Raw genomic sequence first — 25,766 nt, forward strand, 5'->3', positions numbered from 1 at the left:
TGATAAACATGTAATTACTTGTTGAACTGTAAGACGAAGGAGAAGGGGAATTTTGATAACCATTTTTCTTACAGATTTTCATAATACAATATATTTAAATTGGATTGGGTTGCAACCCACTTATTGTGTGGGGGAGATTTCTGCCATTATTAATTAAAATATTCTATTAAATCTGTAGGCCAAAGGGACAAATTTTCATTTACTATCTGTTAGTTTCTTCAGTTGTCATAAAGTATGAGATTGTGGTGAGATTTTTAAATTGAGCTTTAACTGTGTGAGTGTTACCAGACTATGGTTGATAGACATTTCATTATTTGTTGAAAATGAATGAAAAATCATCAAAACAAATCAGGGCTGGATGAGCATGTTTTTTTTTAAGATCTCATTGGACAGAACACCTGAACGTTCAGCTGCCAGTGAAGACAAACATTCCAAGTTAAAAGCACTTTTTTATTCATTATTAAGAAATCATGTTATGAAAATAATGACAACTAACCATATATCAGACAAATGTATCTTTCCATATGTTAACAACAAAAGTTTGCTCTGGAGGACGTGACATCTCAGCAGTCACCAGAGCAGAACGGTCTTCTCCTTGTGCTCGGAGTGTGCTTCGTCTCATCCTGGAAGTGTTCCCACTGTTCTTTCATACTATAAAAATGCTGGCTGTTCACGTTCCTCCCAATGTCCACACATGAGAATACACTTGTAATAAATTTTGTTTGTGAGAGAGAAGTACACACACATTATATATATATATATATATATATATATATATATATATATATATACATACATATATATATATATATATATACATACATATATATAATTTGCACACATTGTGTTCAACTTAATTGTATGACTTGTGTTTTTACTGTTATTCCACTCTTTCAGAGTTCACTATCATAAAGTGTGGATTAAACTGCAGAAAAGCAACACACTTCCACTGTGGTTTTTGCACCATGACTATCAAAAATAGATCCCAGTACATTAAACACCCAGGGCTAGACTTCTGGCCATCTGGCATAACGGGTGGGCCGGCAAAACTTTTGGGCCGAAAGACTTGAAAAAACAAAAAAACAAAAACATTTTTTTTTTTTTGGTTGACTGATTGCCCAATGGCCAATAAAACAGGTAGAGGGCGGGTCGAAGGCCAAGGTCCCCTCCTCCTTGGTCCCTTCTGCTGTCAATCAGCCAGTCATGTCACGGCCCGGCAGTGTCATTGGCCAATGGTCAATAAAAATCAGGTAGAGGGAGGGCCGAGAGCCCGCCTCCTTGGGGCCTTCGGCTGTCAATCAGTCGATCAGTCAAGGCACAGCCAGAAAATAAAAATGTAAAAGAAATGCATAGAAGTAGCGGAGAAATTAAGAGAAAAACAAACGACAAGCCCTTCAGGCAGCGGCGCCTGACAGGTGATGATGGAGGAATTAACCTTTAGGGAGTCTATGAGAGAGAGGTGGAAAGATGAAAGCACCCGGCAACATGCAGTAAGAAGCAATAAATATTTATCTGCCGGGCTCAAATATCATGAAGTCAGGTTAATAACTTTATTTTGTTAGCTTGCTAACTTTTTGAACAGTAACAGGTGCGCACGCAGCCAGGGGGCAAGAGCACAGTTTCTGCTGCCTCCACTATGTTTAGCACGTCTGAACTTTTAATGAAGTTTAACAGTTATGGACTTTAACTTAATGACTTAATTGGTTGACGTTAATTGACTGGCACAGCAACAAGCTAGACTAGCTGCTGTTACCAGTTGAACATGCTAGTGCCTTGTTGTCATAACTTCATGTTGGTCAGTTCTGTCAGTGTTTGAAGCTCATTTGCTGTTGTCTGTGCTAGCTTGATCAGTTGTTGATAGATAGATAGATTTGGAGGTGATAAACAGACGAGCAGTTGGAAGTGAAAATTATGATGTTAGTGTGACAGTGTTAAATTTGCTAGTAGGACATTTCTGTCTCTGCAGGCTAATTTGCCCACCCAAAGGGATCTTTTTAGATATGTAAACATTTGTTTCTTGAGCATTAGTAGAACACCATTTTAAAGTGAGCATGGAGTTTCCACTGTACTTTTACAGTACTGTGTGTTCTTTCATTTTTTCCCTGCAGGCTTATTATCTTGCTTTGTTGTGCTGCATGTTATTGCATTTATATTAAAAAGTGAAACTTATCCATTCTGACTTCCTGTGTTTTGACACTAGGATGAGGGCTGTCTAATGTAGCCTAAATGTAGTGTAGTGTGGAGTGATATAGTTCAGATATCTCCATGTTCAGGAGAGCACTAAGATACTTGGTGAGTTATCAGTTGTGGTGGGCCAAGGCTGACTTTTTTGTCCCAGTCCAGCCCTGTAAACATCTGTTATCACATCAACATTCAGTGACCTCTGGCCCAGCCCCTCAACCCCATCAAGTGGCCTCTGACCAGGACTCTCAACTGCAGCCAATGGCCCCAACCCCTTCTAATATGTTAGCTTTGATTTTCAATTGTGTTCAGTTCAATAAAGATGATGTTAAAGTCACCTCAGTCTTTGATCTTCTAAGTGGTATAACCTGATGTACAAAGCACATTCACCTTATCAGTGTGTCTGACAGAATTTTTCTAGTACAAGTAAAATGTTATACAGTATAATAGCATTATGAATCAGGATAGATAAAGTTTTAACATTTATCAAAATAAACAATGACCCATATTTTACTAGAATTCACTAAAGGCAAAAAAAACTCGTCATTAGACTTCAAAAGGATGCTAACTATTTTGGCATGATGAAAATGGGAATGACAACAGCTTTTTTTTTAAAGTTTTAATGCCGCTTCAAACTTCCTTATTTGTCATTTCACATTTTTACTGACATCTTGTTATTGCACTATCCCTCTGCTGCTGTACATACATATAATTCCCTGCTGTGGTATCCCTGCTATTACATTATCTAATAGTTTATCTAATCTTGTTTTATATTTATGTTTAATTCTGATAACACGTAAATATGCTCCTTATTTGTTTATATGCGGCCAATAATAATAATAATAATAATAAGTAGGCCTATGCTTCACGGCTGTATATAATAAGTGGTGCCATTGATTAAATCTAATAGACTCCATCCACCTCAACGTCCTTTGAGCTCCGCCCCGAATTGCTACCTGCAGTCAGGTGTACTTGGTTGCTGCCCTCTAAAGTTTTGTTTAGTCCAAAATGCAAATTCACTTAGTTGGAAAACGAAAGAAACATGAGTGTGTGCCTGGAAACGACGTGTTGTTGGGTTGGGCATCATCATCCTTTATAAACAGCGGACGGATTAACATCAGTGTCTTTGACGAGCCGGTGAACAGCAGCACTGATATGACTCTTCACCACAATGACTGAGGTAGGCCCACTGTTTGATTAAACTACTTATTATTAGCATCTGAGCTAATAAACCAATATATATATAAGGTCATTGTGGGGAAATGACATGCCATAATGGAAAATCAAAAATCATTTGATACTAATTTTATTTGTCTTTTGTTGTTGTTTCTTCATAATGTATCCAGTATATCTGTATTTTTTAATGTAAGCCTATGTATTTATTCATTTGCACGTTTATTTCTGCATACATTTATTGGTCCATTTCCTGCTTCAGCGTTAGGCTTCACATAGCAGTGAGGAAGCCTAACGCTGAAGCAGGAAATGGACCAATAAATGTATGCAGAAAAAAACGTGCAAATGAATAGTTTTTTTTTAGCCCAAAGAGTGCAGTCTTCCTTTTTTTGTGAGTGTGAATGTTTTGAAAAGCACTTCAAATTAAATGTGTAAAAATAAATAAATTAAAGCATTGAAAAAAAATTGAGAAATTGAGAAAACGATGCAGTAAAGTTTTGTTCTTATTTAATTATTCGCACACCTGCCCCTGTATGCCAGGCTGGAGAAAAACAATGGCACCTTCATGATCAGGTGATTCATAAAACTAGGCAACACTATGAACACTAGAGCAGTTTCTAACCACAAAAATTGTAGGCGTAAACACTGTTATCGTTAGCCCTGAAGTCAAGGTGAGCAGCGGTTGACAGGTTCTTTTTATGCTTTTTATTATTCCATTTATTTGTTTGTTAAATTAGGCCTATAATGGCTTTCGCAGTATATATTATAAATCTATAATATGACCTATTAGGAAACAAAGCAATATTTATATATATTTAGCCATATATGTATTTTTATATATATATATATATATATATATATAGGAATTCTGGGGTTTTTTTGCCCAAAGAGTGCAGTCTTCCCTTATATATTTGTGAGTGTGTATGTTCTGAAATGCACTTCAAACTGTAGAAAACTAATGTGTGTGCAGGAGGGTTACCACATTTAAATCAGCTTTGTGGCAGCAGGTGCAGGTCTCTTTTAATATCACATGAGGATGTAAAGGGACGTTTGTTCTTCAATGCACTGTATTCTGACTCTCTTTCAGCATCCACGTCAGGAAGGATGAGTTCAAAGACAAAGAAAAAAACTCGGTGAGTTGCAAACCTATCGGTTTTTATGTTGTTTGTTTTGTTTGGGGGGGGATTATGATTATGAGGAGGATTATGTCTCAGATTTAGTTCTTGCAGCATAGGTTTGATGAATAGACACTGAAGAAACCTGTTGCACATACCTATTTGCATAATAATGTATCATGCATAGATACATATACTTGATGTATTGAGTTTTTCTGTGTTTGCCTGTATGTTGTTTTATACCCTTGTTAAGCACTTTGTGGTTTTATTTCCTGTGAAAAGAGCTTTGTAAATGAAATTTACATACTTACTTAGAATTTAAACCATTACTATAACATATATAGAGCTCATATTTATGCTATTCACGCTAAGTAAGGGCGAGAGCTGTGTGTTCATGTGGAAATGAGAGCTTATTTCAGCACTTGAGGTTCTCAGGAGTCGTGCCTGATTTCAGGCTGCACAACTCTTTGAGGAGGACACACCCTGTGTTGATTTGACTATTAAATCGTTCTCCTTTTTTCAGGAAGTCCTTCGGGGCAACAGCCCCGCCCTTCATTGACTACCTGAAAGATATTCTACGTCGATATCCAGATGGTGGACAAATTTTGAAGGTTGGTTCAATACTCTTGTCAAATACTGGTTATGATAATTATGGTATAAAACATTTCATATTATCTAACTGATATGTAGCATATCAGTGGATTCCCCCTCCCCCCTTCAGCTTCAATCTGTAAAGCTCTGTTTACTGTTTTTTGTGAACAACTTTTTTATTGTTTTTAAAGGAAAACAAGTACAGCAGCCCGATTAAAGTCAAAGGTACATTGCAATCCAATTAAAAAATAATAATGATGATTTAAAAAAAAAAAAAAAAATTTAAAAAGGGACCAGGCGGCGAAAACCCTCACCCCCCCCAACTTTGATCTCTATTAAACTCTTACAGGACATAAGAGACCATGTTTTAACAAGAAATGCAAATAAAAAATATTGATTACAGCAATTCCTTGATCTTATCTACCATTGTTTGCCATGCTAGAATAGTATCAGCTCCAGCACCGTGCATTCTCAATCAATCAATCAATCAAACTTTATTTATATAGCGCTTTTCATACATATAAATGCAACACAAAGTGCTTTACAAAAAATAAGAATAAAAACAGTCGATAAAAATGACAAAACCCACCCCTCCTATCCTTACATACACATACATGCACAAACACACACTCAGACTCACACACAGCACATATGGTGCCTGCCACTGAAAGCTCCATATTTATTATGTCAATGCATGTGTTAATCCAATGGGGCTTGGTAACTGTATGTGGAGGTTTCCAGCGTAAAGCCAGCATCTTTTTGGCAGCAGTGATGCCCGTTAGGAGAATACGTCTTATCCAGCATGTCAATTTTAATGAAGTGGTATCATTCAGGAGTAACACAATGGGAGAACATGGTACAGTGACTTCCAGTACATTAGATAAGGTCAAACAGACCTCACCCCAAAAAAGCTTCACATCCCTGCATTCCCAGTATATATATGAGCCTATAAGTCCATCTGAGCAAAGGGTGCAAATTGGAGATGATAAACGTTTCATGAGAAAGTTTCTCCTTGGAGTGAGGTAAGTCCTGTGGATATAATTGAAATGGATCTGTTCATGGTTTGGGTTTTGAGAAGCCAAGACAATCGAGGACCAAATCTTTTCCCAGTTCAATGAATCTCCTCCGATGTAGTGCTGCATTTCATTAGACCACACATGTACAATAGGGAGGGTTTTATAAGAGGCATCCTGGAGAAGTGAATACATTTGGGGAACCAAACCTCTTTTTTATCCTCTATTGTACAGAATAGAGTGCAAAGAGTGAGCAGTAAGAGGAGAATTCCATGGCACTCCATATGCTTTCATAGATGATCGTGGTTGAAAGTACAGAAATAAAGATGTTCCAGGTAATTTGTAAGATAATCTCAAATCATTAAAATCACAAAGCCCATTCTCAGCTAAAACATGGATACCCCTAGAGCTCCAATCCGGAGATGAGAATGGGACATGGATCAGAATTGGGGTTAAGCCAATCTGTGAGTGGTTTCGATACATATGACCAAAAATAATATTTGAAGTTAGGCCCTGAAAGACCACCCTCTGTTTTATCTTGTTGAAGTGTAGTTAACTTCACACGTGGTCGTTTCCTTCCCCAAATAAACTTAGAGACCAAAGAATGAACTTTTTTCCAGTAGTCAATTGGGGATGGTAAGGGCAGCATCGAAGAAAATAAATTTATGCTTGGTAAAATATCCATTTTAATAACTGACACACGAGCTTGTACTGAATTTGGCAAGTGAGACCATCTATTAAGATCCGCCTCAATTTTATTATAGATGCCCTGAAAATTCTTATTGGCAATATTGGCTAATGAAGGAAAAATGTCCACCCCTAAGTATTTAAATTGTTTGAGCACTGGGATGTGCTGAGGTAATCAGGTTCACTTTAGAGTTTAAAGGAAGAAGCGCAGATTTTGTCCAATTGATTTTATAACTGGACAGAGAGCTAAATTTGTGAAAAGTATCCAAAATATGCAGTAATGATAAGGTTGCTCTATCGAAATATAATAATATGTCATCAGCATATAGCGATATGGAGTGTGTGGTGTTGTTAAAAGTGAATTATTTCTGAAATGGTCACAATAATCATTGTTTTTAAATGGTTAATGGAGTGCACTTATACTACACACTATGCTCATTCACACAGATTCATACTGGAGGCCGAGGCTACCAGGGCACACTGGTGCCACCTGCCACCATTGGGAGTTCATTCACACACCGATGAACGCAATGGGAGCAATTTGGGGTTCAGTACTTTGACATGTTAGACACAGGCTGCCATGGTCGGGGATCGAACCACAAACCTTCTGATCAGTAGGCGACCTCTCTACCAACTGAGCCACAGCCGCCCCTAAGTAATGTTTTTAAGTAATGTGGAGTTAAAGCGCCATCCTGTGGCCTTAGTTGGAGTCTTGGCAAGTGTGAGCTGTGCTCTGATAACACAATGGTCAGAATAAGAGTTAGGATAAATCACAGCTGAATGAATTTCAGTGTATAAAGTGCAGAAGCCAGTAAATGATCTATCCTTGAATAGGTCTTGCGTCTGTACGAATAAAAACTATATTGTCTTGAAGAAGGGTTTACAGCTCTGTATAGATCTGTTAGACTAAAATCATCAACCAAACCTTGGAAGGCAGATGTTGAAGGAGGGATATGTTGAGATGGTGCACTAGATCTATCAAGTAAGGGATGAAGGACAGCATTCATGTCAGCGCCAATAATAACTGAAAAGTCCTGCGGGTCATAAAGTCTTGCTGATTGTGCCAAAGAACTCTGGACTAAAATGATTTGTGGCATATAAACATAGCAATGCTATTCTCTGACCATATGTTTGTTTTAATGTAAGCAATTCGACCATCTTCACTTTCATAGCTTTCAATTTTTGTTAAGGATAGGCTACGTCTCAATACCACCAGGGCACCACGGCTCTTGGAGTTGAAAGTAGCTGCAGCTCAAGTATAGTAAAGGTTTGACAAACGTTCTTTGTCAGAGTGTTTAAAATGTGACTCTTGAATGAAGGCCACGTCTATCTTGTGTCTTCTAAGCCAATCAAGACACATGAGTGCTTAATGGGGGCATTTAAACCATTTATATAGACATTATTATTAGACATTATAGACATTATTACGGATAAGGCTGGGCAATTTTTTTTTGTTCCTGTATATGAGTTATAGTCAGAAATGGGCAGATCCAAATATTCAACCCGATGTCGCCAAAAAAAAGGAAGAAAAAAGGAAAAATACGAACTCTCATCTAAAACTATAACATATAAGGTGGCAGTAGCCACAAACATAACACCCACTACATGGGCTCCTGAACTGAGAAAGCTGGCTATCATACTATCACGAAAAAGAAAAACAAATTTCCATCAAAGTTAAGAGTTGTGTTTTTTTATTAACCAAGCAAAAAAATATCAAACTCTACTGCAAAACTGTAATTATTTATCCATATCGCCTGTTGGAACTTAAATCACTAAAGTAAGCATTATAATAAATCAACAAAAAACAGCAGAGTCACAGTAACTTCAAGTATGCACTGAGGTATGTTATTATGGCTGCATGGGATGATACTTTACTTATCTAGAGATTCCGTGTTATTTTAGAATACCAGTACATCAGATTCATTCGTCAGTCCACTGGCTGGGTCTGAGCGCCAAGGAAGTCTTCAGCCTCTGCCTGGGTCTCAAAGAGGTGCACTTCTGATTTGCGGTGACTGCTTTAGTTTGGCTGGGTAAATCAGGAACGGAATGAAACCGAGTTTCCTCGCTGTCTCCATCGCTTGAGAAAATGAGCCGCGCCGTTTGATGGTGTAGTTACTGTAGTCCGCTGCAAAGCGGATCTCTTTGCCGCTGACCTCAATCCGAGAGCCTCTGGCTGCCTTCAGGATGCGGTCCCGGTCTGTGTAACGTAGCATCTTGCAGATCAGGTTGCGGGATCCGGTGATGCGATCTGGTCCTATACGCATCACCTCCATCTACCGGTGAGAGTGGGGAACCATTTAGTGAGCGAGGATTAAACAAATTCCGATGCGTCGCCACTTTCAACTTTTTCTGTCAGGTTGATAATGCGAACATTATCCCTGCGGGACCTGTCCCCTTGCTCCGCCAAGTTTGCTTCAGGTTGGCAACATGTAGTTTGGAGAGACTGCCCGGATTTAGCCAGCTGTGTGGAGAGCCCATTGTGGTCTGCTTTCAGCTTCTTTATTTAATTTGAGTTCTTCATTACCTCTGCTTTTATGTTGTCCAGCTGTTTCACAAACTGTTTCTCAATAAAGGTTTGCTGCTCTTTCATTGCGGAAGTTAGCATGGATGATACAGCTAGCTTAAATGTCTCAAGCTTTTCGTCGTCTTTCAGAGGGTCAAACGCGGTTTTGCTTCTCAAACCATCAGCCATCATATAAACGGAAGTTACGGAGGCTCCGGGCAAGGAGTTGTTAAGTTAACGATGCAAGATAGATGGATAATATGTTAAAGTTAGGAGGGGGAGGGGGAGGGCAAGAGCAGTCGCGTTACGCAGCCATCTTGTCTGCAGGTCGCATGTGTCCAGCTCTGTTTACTGTTTTATTTTCCCCCACAGGAGCTGATTCAAAATGCAGATGATGCTGAAGCCACAAAAGTGGTTTTCATCCATGATGAGAGAAGCTATGGGACTGAGAGCCTTTGGACTGATGAACTGGGACAATACCAAGGTATGCAGGGTGTTCATACAATAGCCATGCTCTGAGGTGGTTATCAACATTAGTTGTGATGCATTTTTCCAATATACAAATGTATAATGTAATATACAGTACTGTGCAAAAGTGGTCACACCAAATATTGATTTGATTTAGATTTTTGTTATGGTCAGTCAATTTTGCACTTAGTTAATTGAAAAATAAATAAACTATTAACATTTATATTTTTGAAAGCATTCTTTATTTTTTCGCATCTGCCTTAAACATTTTTAAAGTTTGTATGTTCTGCTTATTTCATTTGGGTTTCCGCCCATAGTTAAGTGTGGTTGGCCAGATTGTAAGAATAGAAGTGTATTTAAAAAAGTCATAAGCACCTCTGAAGTATTTTTTGCCTGTTTTTGCAAAGGTCCTGCTCTTTACGCCTACAACAATGCAGCATTCACTCAAGATGACTGGGAAGGAATTCAGACGGCAGGGAGGAGTGTCAAACGCAATCATCCAAACAAAGTCGGGAGGTTTGGAATCGGCTTCAACTCTGTTTACCACATAACAGGTAAAACTACATGAAGATAAACCCATCAACCAAGAGTCTCAGTTTAAGTTTTTGTTTTACATGTATAGTAAGTTAATGGGACCATTTTGTGTGTTTTACTCTATTCACAGATGTACCAAGTATATTCAGTTCAAAGCACCTCGGGTTTCTGGACCCCCAAGAAAAAATATTTGGGGTCAGACAGGGAGGTTTTCAGTGGTCTTTGGATGATGCAGACGACCAAGAAGATCTTATGACTATACATGATCAATTCCAACCTTTTCATGATATAGTTTCACTTCTAAGTGGACAAGAATGGTCAAAAGTCATCAAGGAGAATCAACAATTCGATGGGACAGTTTTCAGGTTCCCCTTGCGCAAAGAGGCATCAGATATCTCAGATAATCTATATGACTCCAACAAGGTGGTTGAGCTTTTTGACAGCTTCATTGCGGATGCTGACTTAAGCCTTCTGTTCCTGAAAAATGTGATCTCCGTGTCCTTGATACATATCGACGTACATGGCACTGTAAACAGCGGACTTGAAGTGAAATCCTCCGTCCCATCAAATGTTGTTCTGGAGTCCGAAGACGAGTCAATCACTGAGAGTTCAACAAGGTTCAAAGTGATAAGCCTCGACTCAGAAGACCACAAAGAAACAACGTGGCTTTTGACAACATGTACCATGAAAGAAGGCAATGTAGAAGAGCTTGATTCACTTGCAAAAAAGTTGAGTTTTTTCCCTCAAGTTGACTTGGCATTCCCTTGTGGGGAGAAGAGAGACAGTAGAGAGAGTAGACTGAGCTGCTTCCTCCCACTCCCAAACAATGAATCCAACAAGACAGGACTCCCAGTTTATGTCAATGCGTGCTTTGGCCTCACAGACAACAGAAGACACATCAAGTGGCAAGAGGTGGACCAGAAACATGACGAACATGCTGTGTGGAACGAGTTGCTGATGAAGGAAGTGCTTCCACAAGCATACCTCATGATCATTCAAGATGCTATCAAGCTTGCTCAAGCATCTGTTCTGCCTGTCTCCTACGTGTACGATCTGTGGCCAGATATCAGCCAGATAAAGCACCGAGAAAAATGGTATGCCGTCGCTCTGGATGTTCTTGATCACTTATTCAAACAGAATGTGGCTGTCCTCTCTCTTGCCAAAAATGAAAGACAGTTCATCACTCCATCAGAAGCTGTGTTCCCCTGTAATGGTCCAACAAGTTCTGACATTTTGGCTGCCATTGAAAGGACTTTGGTCTCCTGTGGAGAAAATCTTGTCACTTTATCAGGCAGTGTCGCAAAAGCTATAAATGAGGCTTATCCACAGCCCAGCACCCTTAAACACGTCACCCCAACATTCCTAAGGAACATTCTCCGCAGGATGGACATGCACACCATCTCTAAAGGTGACAAACTTTGCCTTTTGGAGTATGTTTTGAGTGATGGAAAATACAGAGAACTCAAGGGCCTTCAACTGCTTCCACTCAATGACGGCTCTTTCAGATCTTTCACAGACCAAGAGGAGGACACTGCTTTAATTGACAGCAGTGAATTTCCAAGGTGGGTTTTAAGATTTTGCCCTTATTCTCTTTAATAGTCTATATTAAATATATTGACACAAGTTATAATTCTGTACTTGGCTATTATGTTAGCCAGGTCCAGGATCATCAATAGTGATCAGATCACACTTGCTTCAGTATATTATTTGACAATTATTATCATTTTTATTTCTGCTTTGATTGAAAAGTCTGCATTTTTTAACTCACTGTACACTAAAATTATATGCAAACAAACTTATTCTTTGTGCAGAGTCTTGCTACCATGCTGCAAACACCTCTTCATCCCAGATGATCTCAGTCAAACCTGCAGTACCCACCTGAAAGAACTGGCGAGAGAAAGTAGGAAAATAATCTTAGAGAAAACGTATTTAAAGGTTGTTTTGCATTTTTGACACACGCCATAAACATTTATGTATATATTTAAAACAAAATCTATTTTTTTAGATTTATTCAAGGTCATCAACATTGATGCAAACCAGGTGGCTGTATATACAAAGAAGTATCTGCCACAGGACTGGAAGCAGACGAGGACAGGGCTTGTTACCTGGAACATCAGCAGCAGTCAACATCCACCTTTAGACTGGCTCCAAGAATTCTGGAAATTTCTCAACACTCACTTCAAAGAGTTAAGTAATTTCAGTAGAATGCCATTAATACCAGTCAGCCCTCTGTCCGCCAGTCAGCATGTACCACTAGCAAGACTAGAGCAGAAAACAACCCTCATTTTTCAGAAAAGCAAGCAGAAGAACTTGCCAACACAAATAGCTCAGTTGGTGAACAAAGTTGGTGGCACAGTGGTGACAGGAAATGAGTGGCTTAAGCATGAAGACCTTGACTCTTATGTGCTGTGCCCATCTCCCAGGAGTGTCATGAAAGTCTTGGTGAATTTAAATTCTCAGGATGTCATCAAAGAACTCAAAACTGCCTCTCACAAAGCACAAGAAGAGCTGAAAGATTATGTTTCTCGCCTGGATTCTCTTTCAGTCACTGAGAAAGATTTACTCTCAGAGTTGCCTCTCTTTCAAACCATGAAAGGATCAAGTGTTGCAGTTCAATCAAAACAGGCTGTGCTTCTAATTTCTGGTCTAAAAGTACCGACAGAGTTCCCCATGCCTGATTCAGTTGTGCAGTGTGCAACTGAGGCTGATCGCAGACTGTTACAGCTGCTCAAAGTTAATATCATGGATACTGCAGAAGCAGCCAATCTCCTGATTGACTGTATTGAGAAGGGAGCATGCAGAAAAGAAGACACTGAGAAAGTAATGACTTGGATCTTACAGAATGGCGAGATCCTTTTCTCTCAAAATCAGAAGTTGAGGCCCAGATGCAAGGACTTGAGCTTCATTGAAATGAATGGAAAGCTGAAAAAAGCATCAAACTTTTTTGACCCAAGAATTGCAACCTTTAAAGTCATTTTTGAGTCAGATTTCTTTCCCCCACCATTGTACACTCACACGTCACAGATGCTTCAAAGCCTAACAGAGCTTGGATTGCTAAATAAAGAAGTAGACGTGTCACCTGAGCACTTGTTGCATGCCGCCACACTGATTGACAGTAAACATGTCAGCTCTCAAGCTGAAGCTCTCAAAAGAGCTAAGGTGCTCTTGAAGATGTTGGATACTAATGATCTGCTCTCAAAGTTCTCTCATGAGCAGCTTCATCGCCTCAAAATGCTAAGATGGGTCCCATGTGCTAAACCTGGCAGTGAACACTGCAACGACAAATCTCAGACAAGTTGTTTCTTTTGTCCAGAAGAAATAAGACATTCTATGTACGAGGACATTGTTGGGCATGCAATGCCTCTGGTGGGAAGTTTCAGTAACAGAGTTAGCAGCCAACTTGGTCTTCAACGCCTACCCCCACCTGAAAAAGTTACAGAGAATTTGACAGTGTTGAAATCAAAATCACAGAAAATGTCTGATCCTGACACAAATGTGGATTTCAAGAGAAAGTTGCACAGCATTTACAAACACATGCAAGACCACATCTCAGAATTTTCAACAATGATGAAAAAGGACAAATCCTGGCTGTGGAGCCACAACCAGTTTGTATCGCCACAGGATCTGGTCCTAGACTACCCACGTGATCTTGATCTGAGCGCCTACATTGGGAAGGTCCCAAAGGAATTTCTGGCATACAATAAGTTGCTCCAGGAGTTTGGCCTAAGAACATCGTTTTCAGATGAAGAAGTTATTGGTATTCTTCATTCCATCAGGCAAACCATTGGAGGAAGACAACTGCCATTTGCAACATCCTCTGAGGTAAAAGTGTCAATTGAAATTCTGAACTGGCTGTGGAAAGCGAAGAAGATGGTTCAGGATGACATCCCAGTGCCAGTCCTCATAGAGGGTGACCAACATACCCTTAAACCACTGTCAATGGCAGTCTTCTGCGATGTGAGCAAGAATGGGTTGAAAGAGCTGAAGCAAAGCCAGGAAGAAATTCATGTTGTACATGAGGAAATCCCAAGAGCAGCTGCTGAATGGTTTAATATCCAATTTCTCAGCGCCCACAAACTTCGGCTGGAGGTTGAACAGTGTGGACAATCTGAACCGATAACAACAAGGATTAAAAACATTCTTAAAGAGTATGATGAAGAAAGTGACATCTTCAAGGAGCTCATTCAAAATGCAGAGAATGCTGGGGCAGAAGCCTGTAAATTCTTGGTAGATTTCAGAGTGCACAAAGACGCCCCTGATAGTCACATTGACCCTGACATGACCCTTTGCCAAGGACCTTGCCTGTGGGCATTTAATAATGAGCAGTTCACACCTGAGGATTGGAAAAATATTGTCAGAGTTGGAGCTGCCTCAAAGGAAAACAAGATGGAAAAAATAGGAAAGTTTGGACTTGGATTCAACACTGTGTATCATGTGACAGATGTTCCTTCCATCCTCAGTGGCAACAGTCTTCTCATACTTGATCCAAATGTAACTCACCTCAAGAAGCACATCAAACATAAAAAAAATCCTGGAATCAAGCTGGATCTTGCTCAGCAGGGACTTTTTCGTTGGTTTCCTGGTCAGTTTGGACCATACGAACGCATTTTTGATTGTAATTTTAGCAGACAAAGTCCCCCTGAACCTTATCCAGGCACTTTGATCAAACTGCCTTTCCGAACTGAAGAAGAGGCTGTTGAGTCAGAAATAAGTTCAAAGGTGTATCACAAACATGATATCATCTCTTTTCAACAGCAGTTCACCATCAATTCACAAACTCACCTGCTGTTTTTGAAAAACATCAACACACTGTCTCTACAAAGTATCTCAAACGAAGCATCAACTCCACCGAGAGATGACCAAATAGAAACTCTCCTCACTGTCTCCAAAACCACAGTGAATACAAACAGGATTCCTTATGAAACCGTGTCAAAGCAGCACCAAGCTGAGAAATCATTGATGAAACTTGATAAAAAGTGCAAAGAGGTAATTGATTCCTGCACAGTCAACATTGTCCAAATAACCAGTCAGCAATGTGGTGTAACTGAAGTCCAGTCCTGGCTCCTGTACAACTGCTTTGGGACACATCAGTCTTTGCAAATGGCCCTTCAAGAAAACAAGCAAGCCAAGTTCTCTTTGCCCGTCGGGGGGATTGCTGTGCCTTTGCAAAAACATCCAGATACTGGAAAGCTGGCCTCATTACAAACAGATCTTGTTGGACAGGCATTTTGCTTCCTTCCTCTTTCCATTCACACAGGTCTTCCAGTCAATGTAAATGGAACATTTGCTGTGAAGAGCAACCGAAAAGGTCTGTGTGAGAGTGGGGTCAAACATGACTGGAACAAAGCCCTTCTACAGGATCCTGTAGTGAAGGCATACATCACTGCACTTTTGGCACTTAAGGAAATGTCTGAAAACAAGCAACTGGAAACTTACTGTTATCACACTGTTTGGCCTGATCGAGAGAAAGTGAGTGAAACCTTCATACCTTTGGTTGATGCATTGTACTCCATCATTGGTCACCAGTCCACTGGCCCAAAGCTCTTCAGTGATGGAGAACATTGGTGCTCAATGAACAATGCCATATTTCTACACGAGAGCATTGAGGAGGATAAAGACATCTTCGCGCTTGCTGTGCAGGTGTGCAAGAAACAAATTAAAGCACCCAACCATGTTATTCCTCTTCCACTGTGGTTGAGAAACAGCTTCAAACAGTCAGGCTTTGAAACGGTTTTACTGAATAGAACATGGAACTGGCACAAATTTTACAAAGAAGCAGTGTTTAACAACCTTGGTACCATGGACCCTGAGAGACGCGATACTCTCGTGCTGCATGCTATTGACCTTAACATTGAAGAAATTAACAGTCTTCTGGTCCACTATCCATGCATCCCCACAAAATGTGGAGAGCTCCAGTATATCAGGAAACTTGTGAATCCGACAGGGAAAGTTGCCTGTCTTTTTGAATCAGAGAAAGGACGCTTGCTTGGTGGCACCAAAAATGACTTTTGCGCCCCCAAAAGGATTCAGCGCTTGTTGGAACTTGGAATGGCAAATGATCATCTCTCACTGGAAGACATCACAGAGAAGGCAAGCAAAATCCCCCAAACCTGGACCACTAACAAAAAGAAAGCATATAGGCATTTGAATTGCCTTCTTGAACTTTTGAAGGATCATATGAATGACAAAGACTCTCTCCACTGGGAAACACTGAGGATGACTGAATTTCTCCCAGCATTTTCCCCCAGTGATACAAAAATGGAAAGAAATGTCATACTTAGAAGGCCCATAGATGTATTTAGTGAAAAATGCTCCCCACTCGTTAACATGACACAACATGTTCTGGATCATACCGATCTGGAAATACACAAAACCGATCCAGTCCTGCAAATTCTGGGAGTCCATGACAGTCCAGGGCCTGAGAAAGTGCTTGAGCAGCTTCAAGAAGCATGTGGGAAATCTCAATCCATTGACAGATCCATGCTCAACAAAATAGCATTGGAATGCTACAGGTTTCTGGACCATTGGCTCATTGATGGTGGGGATTCCACACTCATTGCACAAAGGGCAAATACATTTCCCTTCATTCTTGTCGGCAGTACATTTGCAAATGTGAGTCGTGTAGCTGATAATGAGGAATTTGAAGCAAAACCTTATCTTTATGTACTTCCATCGCTCTTCAGTGCTTTCAGCACACTTTGGGAATGTGTAGGTGTTGAAAAAGGTTTTACAACCAGTCAGTTTCTAACTGTACTCCAGGAGATGCACTCTCAACATGGTAACAAGACCCTACCAAAGAAGGACCTGTCAATTTGCCTCACAATTTTAAAAGCCATACATGAAGCCAAAGAGAAAACAAGTGACTGTCAGATACCAAACCAAGATGGTGTTTTACAACCTGCAAGCGAGATGTTTTACAATGACAGCCCATGGATGCCAGTCGCTCCAGGTGTCACATTATGTCATGAGGATATCTCGCGTGCTATGGCTAGACACTTTGGAATCAAAACCACCAGGCATCATACCCTGCAAAACTATGAGATTGAGATTGAGTTTGAACAGCATGAAGAACTGACTGCTCGAATCAAAAACGTAATTTCAGCCTATCCAGCAAAGAAGGATATCCTTAAAGAGCTTATCCAAAATGCTGATGATGCAGAGGCAACAGAAATTCACTTTGTTTGGGACAGACGACGGCATGGCACAGAAAAAACATTTGGGAAGAAATGGAACCAATTGCAGGGTCCAGCACTGTGTGTGTTCAACAACAAAGTGTTTTCTGATGCTGACCTGGCTGGAATTCAACAGTTAGGAGAAGGAGGAAAGCACAACTCTCCAGGGAAGACAGGAAAGTACGGAGTAGGATTCAACTCTGTTTACCATCTGACTGACTGCCCCTCCATCCTCACTGGAGATGAGCTACTCTGCATTTCTGATCCCAATCGAAAATACATTGAAAGTCATTCAGACAAACCACCAGCTGGCACTGTCTGTACACTAGCTGACACTTTCAAGAACATGTACATGGACGTCTACAAATCCTTTCTTCCAGACAAATTTCCTCTTAAAGAGGGTACCATGTTCAGATTACCTCTGAGGATGGGTACTATGGCAAACACCTCTAAAATATCACAGCAGGGCGTCACTGACCATGACATGGAAGAACTATGCTCTGTACTCTCAAAAGATCCCGAAGGACTAATTTTATTTCTGAAAAACATCTGCAAAATAAAAGTCCATGAAATCAATGAGCGTTCAGGAGAACTCAAAACCATCTTCATGGTTGAAAAAAGTCTGCCGCAGAAATGCAGCGAAACAAAAGATGCTTTTGTCAAACTTCAACAAATTGCGCTGCAATCAGACACACCAGTAACACCTAAGCAGGTCATTTATGGAACATTGATTTCAACCTCAGATGAAAGACAAACTAGATGGACCATTGCAGAGCAGTTTGGCTCTTCCAAAAACAGTGGTGATGATGAACTAACACCATTGGAGAAACTTCCCCAAGCAGCCATAGCAGCACAAGTGAGCTCAAAAATCAACAAGAGTTCAGATGTGGCTCCACCCAGCCCCATAGATTTTAAGGGAGAAGCTTTTTGTTCCTTTCCTTTGCCAGGGACAACTGGACTGCCAGTGCATGTCAATGCAAATTTTGAGGTAGATTCTGCCAGGAGAAATCTTTGGAAAGAAGATGGACAGGGTCTAAAATATAACTGGAATGAATATTTGAAACAAAATGTCATTGCTCCACTGTATGCAGATCTCCTTCATTACATCAGCTGTAGCACTGCAGAAAAGAAAGTTGATCCTGCACATATTGAGTCACACTACTTGTGTTTTTGGCCAACTGTGTCTAAATATGTTGGCCAGGATTGGCATGAAATGATACATGAGGTATACAGATCAATCAAAGAAAGAGGCCTGAATGTGATTCCATTTCTGAGGAGTTCAACACAAACCCTTGCAGGCCGTGAATTCAGGAAGCACTCTTTGAACTGGTGTGATGTCACAGAAACTGAAACAACTCGGGCACCTTACCTGATACACTGGATGAGTGATGAGATTAATCCGATTTTGGAGGACCTTGGAATGAAATTGGTTCCTCCTTCCATGCAAAAAGTTTGGAAAAGTTTTAAAGCTGCTGGCATTGCACTGAACGACGTGAATCCTTCAACTGTGCAGACTTTCCTAAGAGAGAAAAGCCTCAATGACTCAACCCAAACAGATGAGGGTCTACCCCTGCCCATAAGTGCCACTCTGATCAAAGATGCAACAAGATGTTCAAAGCTCTTGAGTTTCTGCTTAAGTGACTTTCACTTGAAAAAGGCAAACTCCAGTTCACTCAATGGGCTTCCACTTCTTCTCACAAGAGATAATGTTTTGAGAGTGTTTAACTCCAAATCTCCCAAGCTGATATCAAAATATGACAGTCTGTTCTCTGGCTACGAGGACCAGTTTGCAGATCATAAGACCAACAGAGAACACATTAAAGTTCTACAAACTTTAAACCTTGTCAAAAGCTTGACACTTCCCTGTGCAGCAGAATATCTGAAGCCGTTAATTCAGCAGCGTCTTCAGAATTGTGAAGTTGATCCACACAGTGGTCTTCATGTCCCGAACGAGAACATGTTGAACTGGCTGAAATCCCTTTGGACGTTCTTAACAAGTCAAGTTAAACCTGCAACATCTAGTGCTGATGAACAAAGTCTGGCATTAAGTGATATGAGGAAGCTCTTCAATGAATGCTGCATCTTGCCTGTTGTGTGTCCGAGGTTGAACAACAAACACTTCCTGCAAACGATGAAAGACATGCCAAGTGTGATTCAGTTCGCCATAGACAGTGACATATCAAGCATCCTCTTTAAACTTGGTTTTTTTAAGCTTGACAATGTGTTTTTCTCAAAGATACATGTAGACATGCAGGATCGTTTACTTCTCCACTCAGAACTCATGGATGTGAATGATAAAAGTTGTGTGTTGGATCAGGTCTACAACATTAACCGCCCAGAGTTTTCCCAGCTTTCCAATGATGATTTGAAAGAGCTTCAGTGTTTCCTGCAGTCTGGAGTATCAAAGTCCAAAGACAAACAAGCATACCAGAGTAAGCTCAAATCCTTGCCATTATTTGAAACAGTGCATGGTAACCGAGTGAGGATTGATGGACATGAAGAAGTATTTATCCTCAACAGCAACTATTCAAGGACATTTCCAGATTTGTTCAATCTGCCCAACAGTAACAGCATTTTTCTCAAAAACAATCCAGAGAACTGCAGTCTGTCAGAAACACTGAACATCAAAACCGTCACTGATATGGACTATTTCATGAAGTTCATTCTGCCCGTTGTACACACATTCACAGAGATGCAGATACTTCACTGCCTCAAACTGTTACTGTCACTCCCATTTCAATATTCTGACAAAAAGGACACAATCATTTCCTCAATGAAGACTGTGAAATTGATCCACAATTCTCAAGGCAGACTGGAGACAGCATCGTACTACTTTGATGAAAGTGTACCGCTATATCAAAAAATGTTGCCCCAAGAGAGATTTGTGCCTAAGAGATTTTGGACTGAGTTGTGTGAAGAAAATCCATACACACTAAAACAACTAAAAGACTTACTCAGGGACCTTGGAATGAAGTATGTTGTGTCAAAAGATGACATAATAACATTTGCACAGCAGTTAGAAACAGAAGCAAAAGGAAATGGCCAACTTAAGGAGTTAAAACAGAAATCATCATTAATTTTCGAAGCAGCTTGCACTATAGTGAGTGACAGCAACAAAGAGGAAAGGTTGCTGGAGAGTATAGCTGACATCAAGTTCATTTTCCCAGTGAAAATTCAAAAAGAACTGTGCAACTATCATCAACCATTTGCTGCTGAGGAAACTGCTGTTAAAATCAGAGGATCTTTGATGGATGGCGATGCTAAGCATCAGGAACTGATTTGGTCTTCAATGCCAATTATAGACATACCAGTTAAGTCACAAGAGTTCCTGAAAATGATGAAGAATGCAGGAGCTCATGATCAACCACCTACACTCTGTGTAACCAGTAACATGAGCAACATCTGTCAGTCGCCCTGTAAAACTGACCAGTTGGTCAAAACGCGTGCTAAGGTGTTTCGAAGTGCTTATGCCTACCTACAAGCAAATGTGTTTCAAGGCCAACCATTGGCTGGTCTTCCTGTTGTGTTGATTGAAAAAGACAAAGAACTCGTGAGACCTGATGATGTGTCTTTTTCACTCCCCCATGAGCGTGACTTCAGGCCATATTTGTACAACATTTCGCCGCAGGATGTCATGTTCGCAGACTTCTTCAAGAAAATTGGTGTAAAGGACCAACCTACTGCACTGCAGTATTGTAATGTTCTTGAAGCAGTCTATGTGGATTCCTGTGAAAAACCGCAACTAAACCCAAACCAACAGAAAACTGTGAAAAGTGCTGTTAAGCAGTTTTTCAAGTTAATTAAGGCTGCAGGAGACCAGTCGCTTGTTGACGATGTAAAGACTTTGTATCTTCCTGCAGTAGATGGTAAATTATACCCCTCACATACACTCTACTACAACGACACAGCGTTTGAGACCAAAAGGCTGGAATTAGCGTTGGAGAATAAGTTCCTGTTGCTTGAAAAACTCAGTGAATGTCATTTAGGCAGGAACAGATTTGAGCATCAAAAGTTGCTGCAATTGCTGCCTGAGAAATTTAGGCCTAAAATGCTGACTCAAATCACAGAGGAGAGAGTGGAGGAAGCATACATGCAGCTTTGTGAGCTTGAACCACACTGTGAGTTTAGTGGATGGTTTGAGAAACATCTGTCTTCAGGAGCATTTAGACATGGACTAATTTGTCTTATAAGGGAGCAGTCTCAAGGAAAAATAACACAAGAAGATGCTACAGGCATGTGCGAGAAGACTTTTGGCAGTATTCAGATTGTCTGCTGTGGAAGTCTGAAAACAAAGCTGTTTGTGAATAAACAGCCACTACACAAAACTGCTACTGAAACCAACGTTTTTGTCAAAAGAGAGCAACAAGGTTGCATCTTTTACTTGAAACACAACGATGACATGGCTCTCAAGGTGAAGACTCCCATCTGTACGATACTGGCAAAGGAGATAAATGCTCTTTTAGGAAACAGAATGGCATCAGATCATCTCTCTGTCCTTGGACAACTTCTCATGTCTGACAGCCTGCAAGATGTTCTGACAACTCTGGCTAAGAATGGGATCCATGACAGTGCTGAGACTGAAAGCATGCTTCTCAATCAAACAGCCCCTGGAACAGAAATTCCTGAGGAATGGCATGAATCCTTAGACATGAACATCCTCAATAACTTTGAAGAGGGGGAATATGTTGGCTACAGCACCAACAAAAAGTATATTTATGCAGTTATTGTTGAAGAACTGCCTAGGCAGGTTGGACTATATTCTCAGAGATACAGGATAGATATTGGAAAAGATAAGCCAGTTGAAGTCAGTTGTCTTGACTTGTATCAGTTTAAACGACAGAAGAAGACTGAACCTGAGGAGAGGACTTGCACATCTGTGCCACATTCATCCCAACCATCAAATACAAGTTCCTCATCTTCAAGATCCTCACCAGCCTCTATTGACGAAGCTAAACAGGAAATAGACAAATGTTTAGCAGAGATCTGGACTCTTCCTAAGGAGGAGAAGGGTGAAGCCATCAAGCGACTGTACCTTAGATGGCATCCTGACAAAAACCCTGACTGCCCACTTCTCGCCACTGAGGCATTCAAATACTTGAAGAATCAAATTTGATGAGCTCAGTAAAGGCAAAGGCAATAGTGGAGGCTCATCCTACCCATCATACAACTTTGGACCCATAATGAAAATGTCCCAAAGCCGAACAGAGAGGAGGCCCAGCGCTGGTGTAGACAAGCTCGCTGTGATCTCAACGCAGCTCAAAAAGACATGAGTGGGGCGAGCACAGAGTGGTGCCTGTTCAAAATCCATCAAGCAGTGGAAAAGTCTGTCATAGCTGCAAAGTATAAAAAGGATGGCCAGCGTCCAACAGACTGCTCCATTTCAGTCCTTGCTGCAAAAGTTTCCCTTTACAACCCCCAAATGAGAGTTCTGCCTGAAATTGTGCAGAATCTGAAGACACTGGGAGTGGACGCCAAAAAAACTCAGTATCCAAACTGCCATCCATTTCCCCATATTCCCAACGATCGGTTCAAACCAGAGAATGAAATGTTGGCGCTGGACAAGGCATCTGAGCTTCTCAGTAAAGTAGAGGCATGTGTGAACTGGGGATTTAAGACTAACAGGGTCAGTTCAAGATGCTTTCACATCCATATTGTGATAATATTACAAAAATATAAACAAAAGTGATTTTTTTTGTTTAACAGGATAGAAAAATAATGTGAAAATTCTTCAGAAAGATTGTTTAATTTCTGAGTAACTGCTGAAAATGTAAACATCAAAGACTTTTGTGAGTCGTAAAAATGTATCACAACTCATCGAGAACCAATGTGCTCGCTGCATTCCTTTTTTATGAAAATATATATTTTTTTTTCTTTCCATTTAAAACATTTACAACTAATCACTGAGGACGATTATAATCTATCAATTTGTATTGAAAATGAAAAGATGTGCTCTTTTTTTCTATGTAAACATTTTTAAGTACTCATTGAGGGCCAATTTAATTTCTATCTTATTTTGTTATGAAAAATGTGAATGTATGTTGTTGTTGTTTTTTGCAAGGTAAACATTTACAACTACTCATTGAGAACCAAGATAATCCTTTGCAAAGAAAATGCCTGTCAACTTTTTTTGTTGTAGTTTATGACTACTCATTGGGAACCAAGATAATCTCATTATTACATTGTTATGAAAATGCAAATATAATCTTTTTGCAGTGTTGTGAACATGTATAACTAATCAAAGACAAGTATAATCTCTGTCTTACTTTGCAACAAAAATGCTAACTTTTTTTTCCTATGTTAATGCTTAAAGCACATCTGAATTGTTATGAAAATACAAATTACATTTTTCTTGCAATGTTGTAAACATTTATGGCTACTCATTGAGGACAGATAATCTCTTTATTACTTTGTTATGAAAATATAAACTTGTTTCTTCTGGTTTCAAAACATCTTTCCAAAGGGTAGCATTCCAAAGTTAGCCAGCTGGCTATCACTGGTATATTTTTACAGAGATGTAGACAACGGTTAATGTGCGTTGCCCTAATAAATGAATAAAATGAAATGTTGTGACTCTGGTTATAATTTATAACTTTTCACTGAGGATCAATATAACCACTGTAAGACTTTATGTAATGCAAATATAAAGAGGTTTGGGGAATTTTGATGACCATTTTTCTTACAGATTTTCAAAATGCAATATATTTAAATTGAATCGGGTTGCAACCCACTTATTGTATGGGGGAGATTTCTGCCATAATTAAAATATTCTATTAAATCTGTAGGCCAAAGGGACAAATTTTCATATACCATCTGTTAAAGATGGTATAACGACTCCTGCCTCTAAACTCTACCTGGTGTCAGACTGTTTCACCTTGTTGCTCAGAGGTGAAAGTTTGACGGACCTTCTCTTAGGAACGGTTGATAAGGTAGGAATGTACAAGGACCGTTCAAGGGAGGAGTTTTGCGAACGGCCCGTTGCTTAGTGGTCTTGAATAATAAGTTACAGTGAATTCTATGTAAAAAAAAAATATATATATATATATATAGTCTAGTTTTTTAAAATTTTAAAATAAGAAATATTTAAAAAAAGAAATACCATAAACGGCCATTGTAACGTATATGTCACATCACAAATCTTTGACATGGGTAGTATTTAAAAAAAAAAAAAAAAAAAACACATCAGAAATGTGTTTTATGTGGTCCACTTGGTCTGTGGTATATCCCCCATAATTTTCCTAAAAGGATAACTGTGTCTGGGTTCTTATGGGTTAATTTTACATTCATAAAAATTATGTATATATACATAATTTTTATGAATGTAAAATTAACCCATAAGAACCCAGACACAGTTATCCTTTTTGGAAAATTATGGGGGATATACCACAGACCAAGTGTATCAAAATTGTGACTTTAATTTGTTCATAACAAGTTAAATGCAATACAGGACACCCTATTAACAGTTTAGAATTGTTAAATGGGTTTAAATTTAGCCTTGTAACAAAAAATAAGCTTTTTGAAATTCGCTACTTTTTCACATTTCTGTTTCCAGTCACACACATATTTTGGAGAAGTCACTTCTTGTCACAGTCACATGACTGTCTCCACACCAGGGTGTTGAGTCTGTGTCATTTAGGGATTTAATGAGTTGAGGTGAAGCATAAAGCTAAATATGGGAGATTCTAGAAGATTTAAAGTGTTTGTTACACGGGTGTCACCATGGGTTCTTATGGGTTAAGACAACTTTCTTCTTCTTTTTTTACAGTCAAACTTAAAAAAATTAACATAAAAAAAGGCCTGGAAGCAAAAGTTGCCAAACACTTCATAAACATCATGTTAAAGTTAAAACATGTTATTAAGCAGAAAAGTATGTACTGTATTATTTTATATGTTTTTCCCCTGCAAATGCCACAAAAAAGTAAATTACTTTTATTCTAAATATTAAGTATAAAATGGAAGTTGCAATAATATATACATATATATATTTACAGTATTTGTAATTGCTTAATGGTCTTATTAATGTTAAATTAAAGACAAATATATGCAAAAGAAAAAAATACAAACAATTTTTTGAATATAAAATTAATAGAACTTTCTGCTTGCTGTTTTTTCAGTTGAACTTTTAAATTGAACATTTAAAAAAAATAAATTATTCTTTTTTAAAGAATGGTAAAAAGTCTGGAAGCAAAGGATACCACACAGTTCTACTCATGCAGTAAAAATGTGTCATTTACTGTCCACTGTATCTGAACATTTCTGCATACTGGGGTCCCTAAACAGTAAAATTACAGTAACAAAACAAAAATATATTTTACCCAGAAACACCAACGGG

General features: G+C 39.4%; 1 protein-coding gene across 1 annotated transcript; it reads left to right on the forward strand.

Annotated features, from left to right (window-relative positions):
- Positions 1-4,458: 4,458 nt before the first annotated feature.
- Positions 4,459-23,993, forward strand: LOC131978497 (sacsin-like). Its single transcript, XM_059342153.1, is given in 9 exon segments — positions 4,459-4,487; positions 4,993-5,080; positions 9,636-9,747; positions 10,139-10,285; positions 10,396-11,827; positions 12,077-12,165; positions 12,271-22,547; positions 22,549-22,603; positions 22,606-23,993. Coding segments are annotated over 9 exon segments (12,747 nt in total). The 3' UTR covers positions 23,124-23,993.
- Positions 23,994-25,766: the final 1,773 nt, after the last annotated feature.

This window comes from Centropristis striata, chromosome 10, assembly GCF_030273125.1.
Source record: "Centropristis striata isolate RG_2023a ecotype Rhode Island chromosome 10, C.striata_1.0, whole genome shotgun sequence".
Taxonomy (NCBI): Eukaryota; Metazoa; Chordata; class Actinopteri; order Perciformes; family Serranidae; genus Centropristis; species Centropristis striata.